The sequence below is a fragment of the Myripristis murdjan genome, chromosome 3 (genome assembly GCF_902150065.1).
Source record: "Myripristis murdjan chromosome 3, fMyrMur1.1, whole genome shotgun sequence".
Classification (NCBI taxonomy): Eukaryota; Metazoa; Chordata; class Actinopteri; order Holocentriformes; family Holocentridae; genus Myripristis; species Myripristis murdjan.
In genome coordinates, this window is record NC_043982.1 from 6,365,454 (window position 1) to 6,382,689 (window position 17,236).

The following is a 17,236-nucleotide window of genomic DNA, read 5'->3' on the forward strand; positions in this document are numbered from 1 at the left end:
AAATGTTAGGGACTATCTAATCATTTCATAACTCCAACACATCTATAAAGACCTCCTCGCATTAACAGATTAAAATTCATAACTTTTATTTTACCACCATTAAGGTAACACACTAGCAAGCGTGTATGGCTGTAATATGCATTTTCAACCATGGCATACTTATTTTGAACACTATAACCATTTCAATAGCTCCATTACCCATTATGACACTATTGACACTGAGCTTATCACGATTTGGCATCTTGCAGGAAAGTTCTGCAAAACTGCATCATCTAGTACCTCCAATCACCCATGTCCTATAATTGTGGCCTTCAGTCAGGATGGGATCCAATCTCATCCCCACAGTGGAGCAAAAATGGGGTACACACACTCTCTGATACTTTTGGGGCTTCAAGACATGCAGAAACACTTTCAATTACCTGGCAACCCATTTATTCTCATTTTTATTCAACTATGCAAAGTGATGCACACCTATGGTGTACTTTGGAATTCTCCATTAGGTACATATCCATTTCACACCGTATTAACCAATCCCAGCGGTGTAGTCTCTTAAGTATGCTCCTTGCTGGTTAAGACATCCTTTAAGCTTCTGCTGAATGACAGCGTCTGGGAGGCAGATGTATCCTCTAATGGCACCTCTCTGAAGTCACAACTAATTGGAATAGTTTACTTTTTACTGTCATCATGAAAGCTTGACCGTCATCTTATTCATTTTAATTTTATATATACTGTACAACATACTTTGCTCCACACACATAATTGCACTACGATCACACAAACTGCTTTGGGGATGTTTTTTTTTCACATGGAATGGATTGGTGGACTTCTGGAGGAAGGTCTGTGACATGCTGTCCACCATAATGCCCAAACAGATCCCATACTCACCAGCTGCCTCGTTACATAAGGACAGCTCAAATCTGGAATTGCCAGGGAAGAAGAGACGTCTTCGCTTGGCTGGCCTTACAGCAGCCAAGAGGCTAATAGCATGTACATGGAAATCTCCCCACTCTCTCACTCTGCAGAGACGGCTGCTTGAATTCATACATGTAGCTGGCATGGAATGATGATTTGCACCATGCTAATCCTGACAATATTCCATGCTGGGACCAGGCTGGTATTACTCTTAAATCCTTAATATAAGTTGACCATGCATGGCATGCTGGGAGTCCTGGGTGACTGTGCGTGGGAAGAGGTGGGAGGTAGCTTGGGGTGAAGGATCGTCAAAAGCTGGTGGATTGGACGGTGGATTGAGGGGTGGGAGGGCAGTTTGAGGGCAGAGGAATTTGGGAAAGGAGGGAATGGTTTCATTTCTCTTTTCTTATTTTTTGTTTGTATTTCCTCTTGTTTTCTGTATATTTAAGAGGAAAATGATAGCTGAGTTGATGACTCATTTATTGTACAATATATTATTATGTAAAAGTTTGGATTATTGGATTATTATTTTTCTTAATGTAAAGGCATTTTAATCAATTATGTATAAGGTTTTTCCTCAATGAGTCATCCTTATTTTTTTTTATTCTTTTTTAAAGCTAAATATAAATAAAAATGATTTTGATATGGTGATGATATTGATAATGATAATTGATGACACACAAACCCTGCAAGTAAATGTTTTCTACTAACTTCTAGTCCTGCCATCAGCACCAGTCACTTGTCATCCACTTGCAACTGCAGCACAAGAGAGGTTATGCACCAGCAAGGCACTATGGGGCTCAGTGTCACTGGTAGCACTGAGCATACTCAGAAATTCTTGCCAAACTGGTACATATCTGGGCAGTTTTTCTGTACGTAAAAACACATACTTATAAACATACAGTACAATGGAAACACACTATTTACTCGTTTGTCACCACGCTTATGTAAGGTCACTTTAAAGCCCTATCCTCAAGTTTGTTGGGTTCTTGGTTGTTTGTGTTAGCACAGAATTAAATGATTCCTCTGTTTACAGCCCAGTTTCCATTTACTTAAACTGCAAATTGTAATGTTTTACTTTGTCTCAAAAATAAAAATGCCAAAAATAAATGGCACAAGATTATCTTCAGTAACCAGTTACTGGATGGGCAGCAAGGTAGGACCCTGGAAGCATCATTGGAAATAATGTTGCTTTCGTTCCAGTTTGCTGAATAAACTGGTAATGTTTTACTCAGTGCCCATGCTGAATATACATAGCATTTGTTTTGATTCAACTGAACTGAAAACGACATATCCCATCATCAAGGATATGATAAGAACCTGGTAATTTCATGAGACCAAACCTTTCTTTCAGAGTCCTGTTTCCCCTTTGATTACAAGAAAATTGGAAGGTGGTTCTTGGTAATGCATGCAGGTACACATGGTAGTTATTAAGCATAGATGAGCCTCAGAATACCAAACTCACACAAACCTCTAGAAATGTATTTGTGTTAAGGAAAATGTCCCATGACATGAGAGCAGAAGTATGTGCTCTTTTAGCGTTTGTGTGAATCCATTGCACATGCAATTTCCACTGCCATTTCCAACGTGTACTGAAATAGTTTCATTGTTTATACTGATGTTTAATAACCCCCTTATCAAGCTTTGAACAATTATTGTGTAAAAATGCGTATTTATAGGAAAATAAAAAGTTTTAAGTAGTTAAAATGTGATTTCTGAGCATTTACCTACTTAATTACAGCTATAATTACTTGATGAATTTCCATTTGTTTACCAGGTAATAATGTGAGTATAAACGAGACGGTTACATTTTTACATTGTGCTATTATGAATCACTCTCCCAACCTGCACTATATGCAAATGATCAAGAAGATACTGGTGAAAAACATCCTGCACACACAAATGGTTCAGTGCACGCACACACACACACACACACACACACACACACACACACACACACACACACACACACACACACACACACACACACACCATTGTGAATCATTCCAAAGCTTTTTCAAGCTGCCGTCAAAAGCTGCTTTTAAATAAGCCATATAAACGAGCATCCTACAAGATCCAAGGAATGTATAAATGAGAGGCTCTGTTTTATTTGCTTATAAAGTTAATTGAACCCCTTTTTGGACCACTGTTTGACCAATTTCTTTTTCTCTACCCACAGGTTTCTCATGATTTTGCCATTAATTTCAACCCAGATGATGATGAATGCGAAGGTACGGGAGCTAAGGCTTCTTTTCTTTAAAAAATTCAGTACAATGCTTCCTGTCCTGCTATGAACTCTGACTTTGTATCAGGGACAAAGAAATGTGTCCCCAGGTTGGAGTTCCACTGTGGCATTCAATCCCAAATGAGCAGCGGGTTAGAAAATTGAAAATTGCATCCCTATGCCTGACCTGCCCACAGAAATCTCTAGGCCTAGTGAAGGTCTAGTGAATGGGCCCTCTCGAAATCTGCTTTACTTATATCAATGCATGGATGTCCAGGACGGCTGGAGGCAGCAGGCTGGCTGGCTGGTGGTCACTGGGGGGTTAGTGTCAGGGCTGGATGGCCTGGCCTGGAGGTCCAGGATGGCTAGAGGCTGGTGGGTAGGTGGCTAGCTGGCGGTCAGTGTGGGGTTAGGTGGCCTGGAGCACTAGTACTATGCCCCAAGTGTACCAGGGGCATGACACCTAGCCAGGGCAACATAGTTTGTCATTTGATTTCCTCCCAGTGCTCTAGATGTTAAAGTGTAGAAATTCAATGATGCGCAGGCAAACGCTAGGCGTAACTATGACTTCCTTGAGGATTTCTGACTGAGGTTTTTCGCCCAAATCCGAGCACCAGAGAAGGAGAGATATGCAGGCAGTGCTTCCATATTCTTCCTTCTCCTGGTAGGTGGACAAAAGGAGTGGTGGGCCCCAGAAAGTTTTCCACTTTTCCTCGATTGTCTCTATGCTGATGATACCACAATCGGCACTGGTGCTATAACAGCTTATCTGGTGATAAAAAATAAGTACTTTATACTTCTCAGAGAACACTTTTTATTATTGTTAATGTTGTATTGTTGTGGTCATCAAAACTGATACAAATAAATGACACCAAAGTATAAATATTCATGGTCTACATGTCATTGAGTTTATGGAGATGCATAGTTTTGTTTAAAAATCTTGACATGCATGTTTTTTGTGCCACAAAAGAGACACCATCCATTTCTTTGAGCTTTTCTGCCAGCAGATCTCTCTCTAGGTTTGCATTTACTCAAGGGTCAAGCATAATGATGTGTATGTTTATGTATCTTTATGGATATGCTCATAGATTATTTATCAAGACTGACTACTCAGTGCTGCATCCTTTGCAGGAAAGAAGCCACTTTTATTTCTATATTAATATACATACAGCATTTTCCAATTTGCAGCCCTTTAATGCTGTCCGTCACAGCCCCCTACAATTCCCCAGGGATGACAGTTTTCACAGGCACGTCTGAGAAAGAAATTATATCACAGTATCACTATATTAGGTAAATGAGAACATGGAGAGCGCAATACTTGTGATTGTTTATGCTGAATTTCCTGCACTGTTCTGAACATCTTATCAAACCATGCCATTACAGAGCTCCATTCACTGAGAAAAGTGTGTATAGTGATGTTTCCTTGATGCTCTCTTTGATCAGAGATCCAAGGAGTGGTTGAGGCGTACCAGAACTGCCTTCCTAAGATCCAACTGTACGGCCCCACCAATGTGTCTCCCATCATCAGCAGGATAGCAAAGCTGGCAGCAGGTGATGGGACCATTAAAGACGCCTCTGTGAGTGTCCTTTTATCCTCTATTAGAGCAATGCAGATGCAATACAGGCTTTGTTACTGTCCTTCCCACTGGGTTCCCTTGGGTGAACAGCCTCTGGTTCACCTCTCTGTTTACAGTAATGATACCCTGCAGCATAGAAGAAAAAAATGAGTCCATTAAAGAAGAAATCATTATTTATTAAATTGTGTCTAGAAATAATTCAGTGGTACTTATTTATTTATTTATTTTTACGCCTTTTTATATGATTTTCTAAGGGTTTTTTTTTTTTTTTTTTTTTTTTAGAATCACCTCATAATGTGCAGTTGAAATTCAATACATAAAGCCGTTAATAGTCTTGGATTGACTCAGTGGCTTTCCTTAATATACTGTGCAAGTATCTGCCCTCTGCTATCTGTCTTAATTTGTGCACTGACATTGCGTGGACATTGCATTGTAAACATCCTACATGGCCCTTTCCACTTGCGTTCACCCCTTTAATTTGATTATTTAGTCTTCACACTGTGCTGGCTTTTGTAGGGCATACATTAGAAACGTAGTTCACAACGTAGATTAAAAATACACTTTTAGCCAACTCATGAAAATTATATAAAGATAATAAGGTTTTGCCATCGTAATATTCTCATAGTCTCTATACTATCAGAAGATATGTGAAATGAATTTCTGGTTCATGATGAAAACTACACGGTCCTTCCCCTTCAGTTCATCTTTGCACTGGCTGGATTTCTGGGACATCCTAACAAGTCCAGGATGCTATTTCCCACAGGATGCAGCTGTTTCCTATACGTCTCTCTCCAAGCGAGATTCCTGCCCTTGTCAGGGAATCTGACCAATTTATGCAATACAGCCTACAGCCCTCTCTAACTCTCAGCTGTGTTCTGTGGACTGGAGACTATTTGCCAGTACTCCATTAACCACTAACTGGCATGTGCGTGCATGCACCACTTATAGATGCGGTCAAAGCCAATGTCATTAAAAACATGCACATGGATGTTGGCAATAGAAATTTTGCTGTATTATTATTGAGACTTGTACATCGGGCAGGTAGTTAATACATTCACATTTTATTTTTCCAAACTATTAGATCAGAAACTGTCAGGTTATTGTGTGTGCGGCTGCCGTTCTGATCTGAAATTCTGCGGGATTCCTTTAGGATCTTGTCCTTTATAAAGCAACAGGAGAAAACTGTGGCTGCAGGCGATAAAGAGGGTCAAGCAGACAATAAAAAATGCAGGTGTAATACGATTCTGTTTAACGACTGATTTCTGTGGTTTCTGCCTATGAGGGAGTCTGTACATGTGCACACTGATATTTACACAGACCCACACTGACTCTCTGGCTCTGTGTCTGGTAGTTTGTGATATACTTGTTTTTATTTGTTTTTGTGTCCCTGGTTTTGTGGTATTTTGTGACAAACCTGTTTGTTAAAAGTGCTCCATACATAAATATGACCCATCTACCTACTGAGGAAAATCAAATTTCATCTGCAAATTATAGAGACATCAAACAAGCTTATAAATAACCATTGCATGCTGAGAACTGTCCCTGTTTTCAGCCCTACACTTATTAAAATTGGTTAACGGTGTGTGATGTTTCCCCCTCTCAAGAATTTTGAGTCATATCCTATCCAGGCTGTTTCTTCCCCTAGTAAATTCTGGTTAGAAATATTTGTTTAATTTAATTTTATTGTTATTTAAATGTATACAATTAAATATTATTTATTTATTTATTTTTAAATTTTATTTGATTAATTTAATTTAATTTAATTTTCAAAATTTATTTACATGCATTTAATTTTTTTTTATTACGTTTTATTAAATTTTGTTTTGGTTTTTTAAATATTCATTTTGTGGTGGACAAACTGTTATGGAGACGTGGCAGTAAAACATAGAGAGCCGCTGCTCTGATTGGTTGGGTGCACTCGGCAGTCACCCTCTTCTCTAGCCCTGATTGGTTGATTTTAATTAGTGATTTCAATTAATGCCCGGTTCAAAAAAAAAAATCACTTAGTTTGTGACTTTGGAGATTTGAGTTTCTCAGTTACCTCTGTACATCTCAGAGAATGAAAACATGCCAAATAGTGGCAAAATGTGACCCTTCCTTCAGTGTTAACGTGTGTTGCAATCCACTGGAAATTCCTCTCTTGTTCCAGCGATACCACATTCTGCTCATTCTCACGGACGGTGTGGTGACAGACATGGCAGACACACGGGAAGCCATCGTGCGAGCCTCCTATCAGCCTCTGTCAATCATTATTGTGGGTGTGGGCAACGCAGACTTTACAGACATGCAGATCTTGGACGGGGATGATGGAGTCCTGCGCTCGCCAAAGGGAGAGCCCGTCCTTAGGGACATTGTGCAGTTTGTGCCCTTCAGAGACTTCAAAACGGTTAGTGCTCTTCCTCTGGCTTTCCTCATTTGTTTCTGAGACAATATTTACTTCCCTCTTTCCGTTGTCCACCACTTGAGTGCCACACTGCGCACATGTTGCAGCCCAAACCTCACAAGCTTATGAAAGAATCTTCTTGTTGTCTTCAAAATCTTTTTTGTAAAATCATAATGCTCACAGCATATCAAATCTCTATATAACTTCCCTATCCAGACTAACATTCACTACAAAGTGTTATTTTAAAGAGCACACAGACAGATTTGCTGGCCCTGGCAGTGCTACAGATGGGCAGCATGAACTGGAGGAGCTCCAGAGATTTCTCAAAATATGAATGTATTATCAGTGTTGCCACATGCAGTCAGAGGCTTTTCAGCTGCTAAATGTGACTGTGGGCCATGTTTTGGGCTACATGTCTCATTTTGAATAAAAATTGCCCCAATAATTCATATTTTGTAAATCATACTAACATTTACTTGGTTTAAATCGCATCTGTTATGGAGGGATTAGGATTAAAAAGATCCTAGTGTGATTTAAAGACAGAGTAATGAATGCAAATGGCTTCCAAAATGCTCGTTTTTTTTGCTTCCCTCCCCCAAACAATTTTAGTTTTCCAGAAAAATTGTAAGAATTCCAGAAAGATATATTACCCAGGCCTACACATATGTGTTAAATGATAATCTTACACAACAGCACAATAGCTTTTTACAACTGAAATTTTTTTCAAAGACAAAACAGGTCTATGACTGATATGAATCACATATGTTTCACACAACAGGCAATATGTTTGTCACATGCATTTATAGATGAAAAATATTTTTTGATTTTTGACAACTACTGTTATTTTTCCTACATGTACTGATTTCATAATGCACAAAATAAATGGCACAGGGAGATAACAGCATGCATGTAGCCATTCATTTCTGCTCATTTATTGCTCATAGAAATAAGGCCCCCACATGTGACAAGTAACAATAAAATATTCAAAGCCAAATCCCAATCCAAGTTTTTTAATGCTTAGCACATTTTAATGCATAATATATTCCGAAGTGGCTTTTTCTAGGTTTTTATTTTTTAAAATTTTTTTTGAGAAAATGCCTTGTACAACTTAAAGCAAACAAGTCAACAGTGACCATAATGTCCTCTCTTTGTGGAGCACTGCCACTTACTTGGGAACTTTTTGGCCTGTTTGTGGCGCACATAATCAATTTCATTATGAGGATGTTGGATATGAATGTAAAAAATGCATCATTCCCAAACAGTTCAAATTTGACGAGCAGTATATGAGATAAGCATGAAACGTAGGTCCCTGTTGGCCTGGTCAGGTTTATATTCAAAACGCTGGACTCCAGTGTCAAAATCCATCATTCTCCCAAGGTTTACACAAAACAGGCCAGCAGAGGCTCAAAAATCATGCGCAGTGGATGGATATATGGAGTCCAGTCCACAGTCCCTCCCCTGATCTTGGACTGTAAAGGACAATTATTACTTAAACCTTGTAATGTCTGCAAGCGGTTGCAGTTTTGTGTTTTCTAATCTTCGTCTTTGCTCTGTCTGTGTTGCAGGCTTCACCCGCAGCCCTGGCCAAATGTGTCCTGGCGGAGGTGCCCAAGCAAGTAGTGGAGTACTACAGCCACAAGGCCATTTCCCCCATGTGTCCTGTCAGGGACTTACACACCCCAACCCTCAGCCCGGTCGCCACCACCCCAACAGAATAACCACCCCGCACTGGGAACCAGGCTTTGACCACAGCAAGCGTCCAGCAGACTGAGACGGAGAGGGGAGGCGTGTCTCATCACTCTGGACAAGAACTGGAACAAGTCTTTATATAAGTGTTGTTACTCATTTTGCTCATTTTCCACTCTTCACAAAGTGTTTACAAAAGGACAGAAAGCCAGAACCTTTGGGTTAGAATTCTCCGCTCAATTTGGATCCAGTACTTCTGCCTGGCTGTGCATCATGACCGCCCAGCTGTTTCAGTAGCATGAGTCCTGGAGCCTTTGTCTGTTTTCTTTTTTCTTTCTTTCTTTTTTTTTTTAAGGATGCATGCAGGCCAGTCTCTCAGTGCTTACCCACCAGGAATACAAGCACGCTGCCCCTCACTGCTCCTGCAGCTCAGCCACTCAACTCCCCTTTGTATGTTAGTGTTTCAGTTGCATCTCATTGAATCTTCAGACCATTTTAAGAGGAATATTATAATGTAAATTACACTGTTTGACTAGAACACGCCGACAAAATTTAACAAAGATATTAAAGATGAGTTACAGCATGTTGTAGTAAATGTAAAGACAGATGCTTCATTTCCAAATATACAATTACACTCACCTGGCCTGTATGTATACCTGCTTCAGTCTGGCTGGAGTATTGACATTATTCATGGATAACAAATAATATTACTGGACACAGTTCCAAAAGCACCTACTGTGAGTGACTACATGAAAATATTAGTGCAAATCCATAAATACTTTATTTTTCAAATAAACCTTTTTAGCTTGCAAGATAGGCAATGATATACCACATGTTGCTAAAACTAAAACTTTTGGACCCATGTAAAATCTGCAACTGCAGGAGCTTTCTATGATTGTTTTTCCCTTATAGCAAATATCCTAGTTATGACATAGAGCTAGCAAAGCTGTTTGTGATTATAGTTGTAATATATCTTTAGTTTAGGATTGCCTGAAGCTAAGTAACTTTAGCTCATCAGCTACACTGCGGGCAAGTATGGATTGCCAATTTTCTGCAATCATTGTAATATAACTCACCAGTGAACAAGCCTTTGTAATGCACAGTTGAGAAAACAGTAGTGTTTGGAAATTACTTTGTTTAGTTCTGGTGTTCATGTCACCTCTGAATTGTGGTCTCTTGCATCAAGGCCTACTTGCAGCCTCCATCAGAGGGGCTGACAGAGAGATGTGTGTGATTTTTGCAACTGCTGTAGCCTAATCTTAGTGTGATTTTTCCTGCAAATGGTTCAGTTACAACAAGGTAGAGTGAACAAATTACAGCAGGACAGAGCATGAGCTCATCCGCTTGCAGGTTGAAGAGTGTGGGTTGCTATGCAGTAAAAAAAAAAAAAAATGTTGCAAAGGCACTATCTTTTCATATGTTAGCTGTGGACGAAGCCCAAATGACATTTTTCTCTAAGAGAAGATGAATGAGCACAACTTATTTTTGGTCTTTTGTCAAGTGACCATTTGTAAAAGCTGTGAAAACTATGCTTGAAGTCAGGTGATTCCAGGCTGGTCTCCTATCCGATTGGCCAAATCCAGCCGCCTGGGCAGCAGCCCTGTAGGCATCAGAGGTTAGACGCTGATGCTTTGACTGTGGGGACAGGTTTAGTCTGGAGGGTTTTTTTTAAATATGCTGATCCAACAAATAAGCATCATGTACTTTTATTTATGCCGGGCTCTTGCTCAAGGGGCTGGATTTGACAAATCGTGTATGGGACCACATTTGCAGTTCCTTCGCATCTGAATCATTACAATCCTTTGTCCCTAAGCTACAACTGACGCAAGTAGCATTCATCATATTTCAGCAGCCAGTTGCAGTTCTCCTGCTGCTGTTATGCATATTATCAGTCTGTTAGATGTGTCATTAGCATTGGAGCTGCAGAGGCCCCAATTTAGATTAGATGAAATCAAAGTACAAAGCAGATCATGGAAAACACAAACACCGAGAGTAATGTTCTTTGGGCCGGCAGTGGAAAATGTCCTAGCAGCTAAATTGATGGCAGTATATCAAAATGAACTGAAAAATGTACCCTGACTACCAAATTTCCCTACATTATTAAAATGTTTTGTCCTATCTTAAGATCAGTGTTACTTTAAGGATGGTGCGCTTAACAATGCACGTGTGCATCTTAAAAATATTTCCCAAATTTTTTCCTGTCCTCACCAATGAATTCCCATCACAGACCTTTACCTTTCACATTACAGAGGATTTAGTATATTTACTAGATCATCAGGTTGAGAGATATTTTTTCTGCTGCTCTATTGAGCTTTACAGTTTTCATCATGTTTAAAAAGAAGTAACCTTAACTCTCCCTCTCTTAGTCACTCTGTTAGTGCCAGAGGTCAGAGGTCAGAGCGCTTCTCCCTGTGGGACCTCCTTGTGGTCCCAAATACACTGGTCAGTATGTAGTGCATAAGTCTTAAAGCTCATGGTTACACAACTGGATTTTAAAATTGCTGAGGCTATAAAGGTTGAGCCTCAACCTTCCGCTCAGACTTATTTGACAAGTAAGAAAACTTTGCTCTTTGCTATTTTTCTTGGAAATAGTTTCAAAAAACCCAACTAGGATGGAGAGGTCTTGTGGTTGCCCTTGTTCTGGATGTACTCAGCAACAGAAATGGTTCAGTGACATGTAATCACATTTTCAAGGAGTGGTAAAAAGGTATAACGTCAAAGATGCAAGACTGAATAGACCGAATACAGTTTTTTTTTTTTTTTTTTTTTCCAATTCTCAAAAGGCACTGACACGTCATGTTAATATTTTTTATCACTTTATCAATTTCAGGACTGATAAAATGTTAACCTGTGACCCAAGACATGTGCGTTGTGCTCTAAATGAATGTTAACTTCCAGAACATGAGAGACCAAATGACCGCTTTATGCTATGAATCCAGAAGAGAAAAAGCAAAGCCGATGAAACGCAGATGATTCTGCCTCAAAAAGTATCCCAGATAGTCAGGATACAAATACCGCTGTCTCGGTGATTCACTTGTGGCAGAGGATTAGCGAGGATTTTATTAGGGAAATTTGAGAATAAAGCACTCTGAATAGATTTCCCAAAGGCATTTTAATACATTACTTTGCTTTATTTCATCGCTCCATTAGTTCTGTTAAATCTAGCTTTTGTAAAAGATAATGCAAGCAGAGGCGAATCTTAACCGCTAAATTATCGGCCTGTTCTTGTTCAACTGTATAAAGCTTTATTCTGAACATACTGTAAGAAGACATACTTTGATGGATTGCCTTTGTGTCCTGAAAACATCCGGTGTTGTTGCTCATGCCAGCAGTGAGTCTGACTGGTGGAATAGCAGAGCAGTGTGGAAAAAGCACCGATTACAAAACCTGTGCAGTATATTGCAATGTAACGTATTGGACTGGACGGCTCAGCATTTGCTACTGTTCTAGTGCTGACACTATACTCTGTATCTTTGCTTCTTGTTGTTGCATTTATCCTAAGTGATGTATTGGCACTCGTGCTCTAAATGGAGACTAATTCACCCATTTGGCTGGAAACCAATCTGTCACTCTCATTAAAAGAAATGGGAGAACATCCAGTCCTTAACAGCTCCTCGATCAAGACGCTGATATTCCGTGCCATCGCCTCTCCTTCCTTATGCTACAAATTCTAACCTGACTTTGATTTGTCCCTCAGAGCTTTCGCAGCGCTCCCCAGATGTAGTGCAGCTATTGACTGCTCATGAATGCACCTAAACACTGCTAGCGGTGCTGCTGGCTGCTCTCTGAACTCCTTTGAAGAGCAGAACTATTGAGAATTTTTCTGTCACTGTGGACCACAAGCTGAGGCCTATTGATTCAGCAAGCCTAGATTTGGAGCCATATTCAATTACCTGAATATAAATGATCTCGGATGGACTTTGATCTCGCCACTGAAGCATAGCACCATGCGACAGGATTATGACAGGGTGGAAACGGATGCAGAAAATTTGCACATATTCCACTGGAGTGAAAATCATTTTGACAATATTGGTTATTGATTAAGGTGCAGAATCTTCTCTTGTATGATGGATAATTTGTTTTGTATACAAGTACGAGTTCTTTTAAGCACAGTATATTATTTTAATGCATTCCGGATTTTCCATCCATGAATAAGAGCAGTATGTCGGTCAAACAATTACGAGTGCTCAGCAGATTTACGACCAGTATGACTCCCAACAGGTGGGCTGCCGTTATCATATGACATTTGTTACCATGTAAAATTCAGAAAATAAGCATTGTGCTTCCCCAGAAATCGCTGTCTAAATTTTCTAGTTAAGTGAGGTAGTAGCTGCCAATATCAACCAACTTTTATGTTCCTCAAGTGAAAAGCAGATCACATATTAATGATATGTAAAAAGGTATCAGCACTTCGTACTCAAATTGTGCCTTATATGGCAATTCACTCCTTGTCCACTCTGTATCACCTGTTTTACCTTATTGCTATTTCGCCTCAGGTTATGAGCTGCACCAGCTCAAATGGTTCCTTACCCCACACTCTTATGATACTGCAGTATTTAAAAAAATAATAATAATAACTTTTTTTTGTTGTTGTTGGTGAGGTGTGATTCCACAACTGATAGATAACTTAACATATACTCAATAAGAATAAACCATTTGAAGTAAAACTAACAAGATGGGAACTTCCTCTGATATCTAATTTTCCATTTACTTGAGTGAGAGAAGATGATAACTTTATTTACTTTAAAATAAATACTTTTAAGGAAGTATGAAAGTATTTAAAAAAGTATTAAAATGATACAGTGAAGCATGTACATGTTTCATGCCCTGTTGGGGTTGCTGGGATAACAAAATATATGAGATGTTTTGTGGTAACACAGTAGAAAATCTGATGCGTGGGTCTCTAATACTTCACCCAAGATCTATTCCAGACATTCCTTTGTTCTCCTCGTCTTCACCACTTTCTAAGTGATGGAGATTACGATGAATTCAATTCCTTTCACACAGCTAGATGAAAACAGACAAGTGATAGACTGGTCGCTGCAAACAATCATGTATGGAATGCTAAAGTATTTAATGAATATTATTGTGTGCTTGTGTGCATGAGTTAGCTGGGCCCAAATGCACACGCATGTGGTGTAGTCTGCTCTCTGTTTGAACGGATTCATTCAAAAAAAAAATTACATTCATGTCTCGATGGAAATCCATCATTTTTTGCCATAGTGGCACATACAATGGTGAGCTTGAATACTGATAGCAATTACGCAACAGTTCACTTGGCCATCATGCTCTGGGGATTAAAAGAACCTGGGCAGCATTCATTGGGCTGCTTATTTCCCCTTATCTACTTTTGCACCATTGTCGGAGAAAATTAACAAGTTACAGCTTTTGCACAGTATCGATTTATTTGAAATTTCCCATATATCTCCATGAACCCACCCACTGTTCATGAAAATGAGGTTTTCAGACCGTACCCCTGCCCAATCCGTAGGTGTAACCGCAGGCCCTGCGGGTGAGAAGAAACCCATGCACCATTAGTAAATAACATTTTATTTCTGCAAAAGGGAATTTCTTGCATGCTTACTTTTGTTGTTAAGCTGTGCTGTGCAGTCATTCCTTTGGATTTTATGATATGCTAATATGCAAGCCTGCATTTGCACAAACCTCTGTTCTTGTAGTTTACGCTCTCTGTCTTGCATTTAGGTAAATAAATCCAATCATTTAAATGTAATACAGTCTGTGTGATGCATTTTTTCCTTATGAAAACAAAATTGAAACGTGACTTTTTCATATTGAATTGCTTTTTTCATCTTTTTGCCAACAGTAAAATCTGCCATGACTGAATGCAATCATTTTGATGATACACTTGTGAATATATATATATATATCTATCTATCTATATATATAAATGCCAGCGGCATTTCTTCCTTATTATTTGCTTCGCAGTTTCTGACACCACTTGCCCATGGGCAGACTGCCTGGAGAGATTATTTTAGCGATAAGCACATTAAACGTTTTTCCCATTACACAGACACAGATCTTTACGAGAAGGAGGAATAGAAATGAGAGAACAATGTTGAGGTGCTTGATTAAATGGAGGTTATGCGATCCTGTACATATTTGCCCTGTGTGGCTTGGTTGGTGATGATGTGAGTACTTCATTCCATGGGAAGAGGGACTGAGCCTACTCTTTAATTCCATCAGACAGCTCCTTTCATTTAACGGCTATTGTTGAGAGCGCTGAATAACGGTTGTTACCATGGTGACACCTACTTGTGGGGGAAACGTAGACCTTCATTTTGTCAAAACCAAGGACAAAGATGCACAATGCGGTGCGGGCTCTGGAAGACAGTGAAGTTAACCATTCAAACATTATCGTGGCAACAAGAGGCTTTGATTGTGGTGTTTACTGTCCTTTGCAAGGCCACTGAATATCCAGAGACTCCCCAGCAGGGCTCTGTGCCTCAGGTGGGCTTTTCATCCAATATGGTTTGCTCTCTCTCTCTCTTTCTCTCTCTCTCTCGCTCCCTCCCTCTCTAACATCCTGTTTGTGTCAGGCCTTCTGATTTATGGCCACAATTAAACAACACTCAGCACAGCTTAACATTCATTGACAGTAAAACCAACAACAGTGTTGCACCCCAAGACAAGATGCTGTTGTTTAGCGGAATCAGCCCATTGCCTTGGTGTTATCAGATTGGCTGTAATGTGGGTTTCCATAATACTGGTGTGGCTGGAGGACTTGCTGGGAGGGCTGTAAAGACAGGAAGGGCAGCGGACTCATTGGTTTTTATTTCAGTGGCTGGTTGCCTAATGCCAGCCTGTAATGAGGAAATGACTAATAGGAGATAGAGGGTGGGAAATGCTCCGCGAGTAATTAGCTGTCTCCTCCTTCCCCTTGGGGAGGAGAATCCACCTTTGAAATGCTTCCAGCTACCTCCTCTGATGTAGTCTCTCACATGTCCTCTGTCATCTCTATCCTCCACTCACTTTGTGCGCGCACGTGTTTATACGCTACCACATCTGCACATGTAAACACACACAGACATTGAAAAAGGAAGTCTAGGTGAGACATCCCAAATTAATAATGGTGCACATCTCAGTGGTTTGCAATGTATTGCATGTCCAGCACACGACAAGGATAAAGTGATGCGTACGGTTTTGCCGACATGGGCATGTTTTTCTGTACAATGCAGACAACATGATTACAATTTTCTGTTATTCTCATGATACAATATGTAGTATATCACATGAAATCAGCAAGCACCACACAACTATGCGTGTGGAATGCTTGCTTGAAGTTAAGCTCCACTGAAACGCCTCAATGTATGAGTCACCTGGTATCAAGAATGCTGTAGAGTGATAAGACCAAATAGCAGACTGAGAGGACACAGCTCCATAGGAGTCACTCTCCGTTTGACAAGGGACTGTGGCTGTGGTTTTTGCTTCAGACAAATAGACCCCGAGGAAAATGTGGCACTGTCAGGCATTGTCATATCATACTCCTGCATTGTGTCTCACTTACTCGCTCGCTCCCCTGTTCTGTCACACGCTCACCCACTTCCTTTCCCTCTCTCACACACACACACACAGGCACGCACGCTTATAGCACAGTGACGCTCAGAGGCATGCACTTTCACACACACGATCCCATTTTCTTTTGTGATTCAAATTTTGTCGTTGTCACTCCTCGTGAGAAAACAAAAGAACCCTCACTATCTGTCTTCCGTGAGTTCTCCTGTAACGCGGGTTTTTCAGTATTTTTTCCGCTCAAATGATCGGAAACAGAAAAAAACATAGAGTATAATGTGCATCTGACTTTCACTCTACTGCACAGGGAGGAAGCAGACCTGTGGGTGATTCTGTAAATCTGTACATACTATTATGAACTATCGCTGTCAATATGTAAACAAGAAACTCTACAAGACTTTGTTGGTTTATTGCCAATTTCTTTTTATAGTATCTTTCTTATATACAGTAGAGTATGTGTAGCAATGTTCAGTTAATCACTAGGAGAAACACTAGTTCCCTGGTTCAGTTCTCATTTTCTTCAGCACTAATGCTAGCACACACTCAAAATCAAACTTCAAGTGATACTGCACAACATTTCGCACAGTAGCGGCACTTGTTGGCTGTAAGTGGTACTTCTTCATTTTTTTTTTAAACCTGCAACCAAAATCAGCACAAGTCTCTACCAAAGCACACAGCAACACTTAAGCTAATCGAAAAAAAAATGAAGGCTGAGGTGGCTGTGTCTCGGTCTGCCGTTAATGTGCACAAAACTGAAAAATTGTATTCTTGCTGTTTCTGCTATGTAGTTTGTATCATTTCCAATGTGCCAAGAAACTTAATAGTTGTGATATGTCTTCCTGGCAATTGGGGAAACAGTTTCTGAACTTAAAAATAAAAATAATAATTGAAAAATCATAAAGATTTGTTTCCCAGGATGTCCAC

At 39.8% G+C, this 17,236-nt stretch overlaps 1 protein-coding gene across 1 annotated transcript in view; it reads left to right on the plus strand.

Moving 5' to 3' along the window:
• Positions 1–8,814, plus strand: part of cpne7 (copine VII) — a 46,897-nt gene extending 38,083 nt beyond the window's left edge. The window contains exons 12-15 of the mRNA XM_030048508.1: positions 3,092–3,143; positions 4,580–4,713; positions 6,863–7,099; positions 8,662–8,814. Of these exons, the coding sequence (XP_029904368.1) occupies positions 3,092–3,143; positions 4,580–4,713; positions 6,863–7,099; positions 8,662–8,814 (576 nt within the window). The remainder of the gene's footprint in view (positions 1–3,091; positions 3,144–4,579; positions 4,714–6,862; positions 7,100–8,661) is intronic.
• Positions 8,815–17,236: the final 8,422 nt, after the last annotated feature.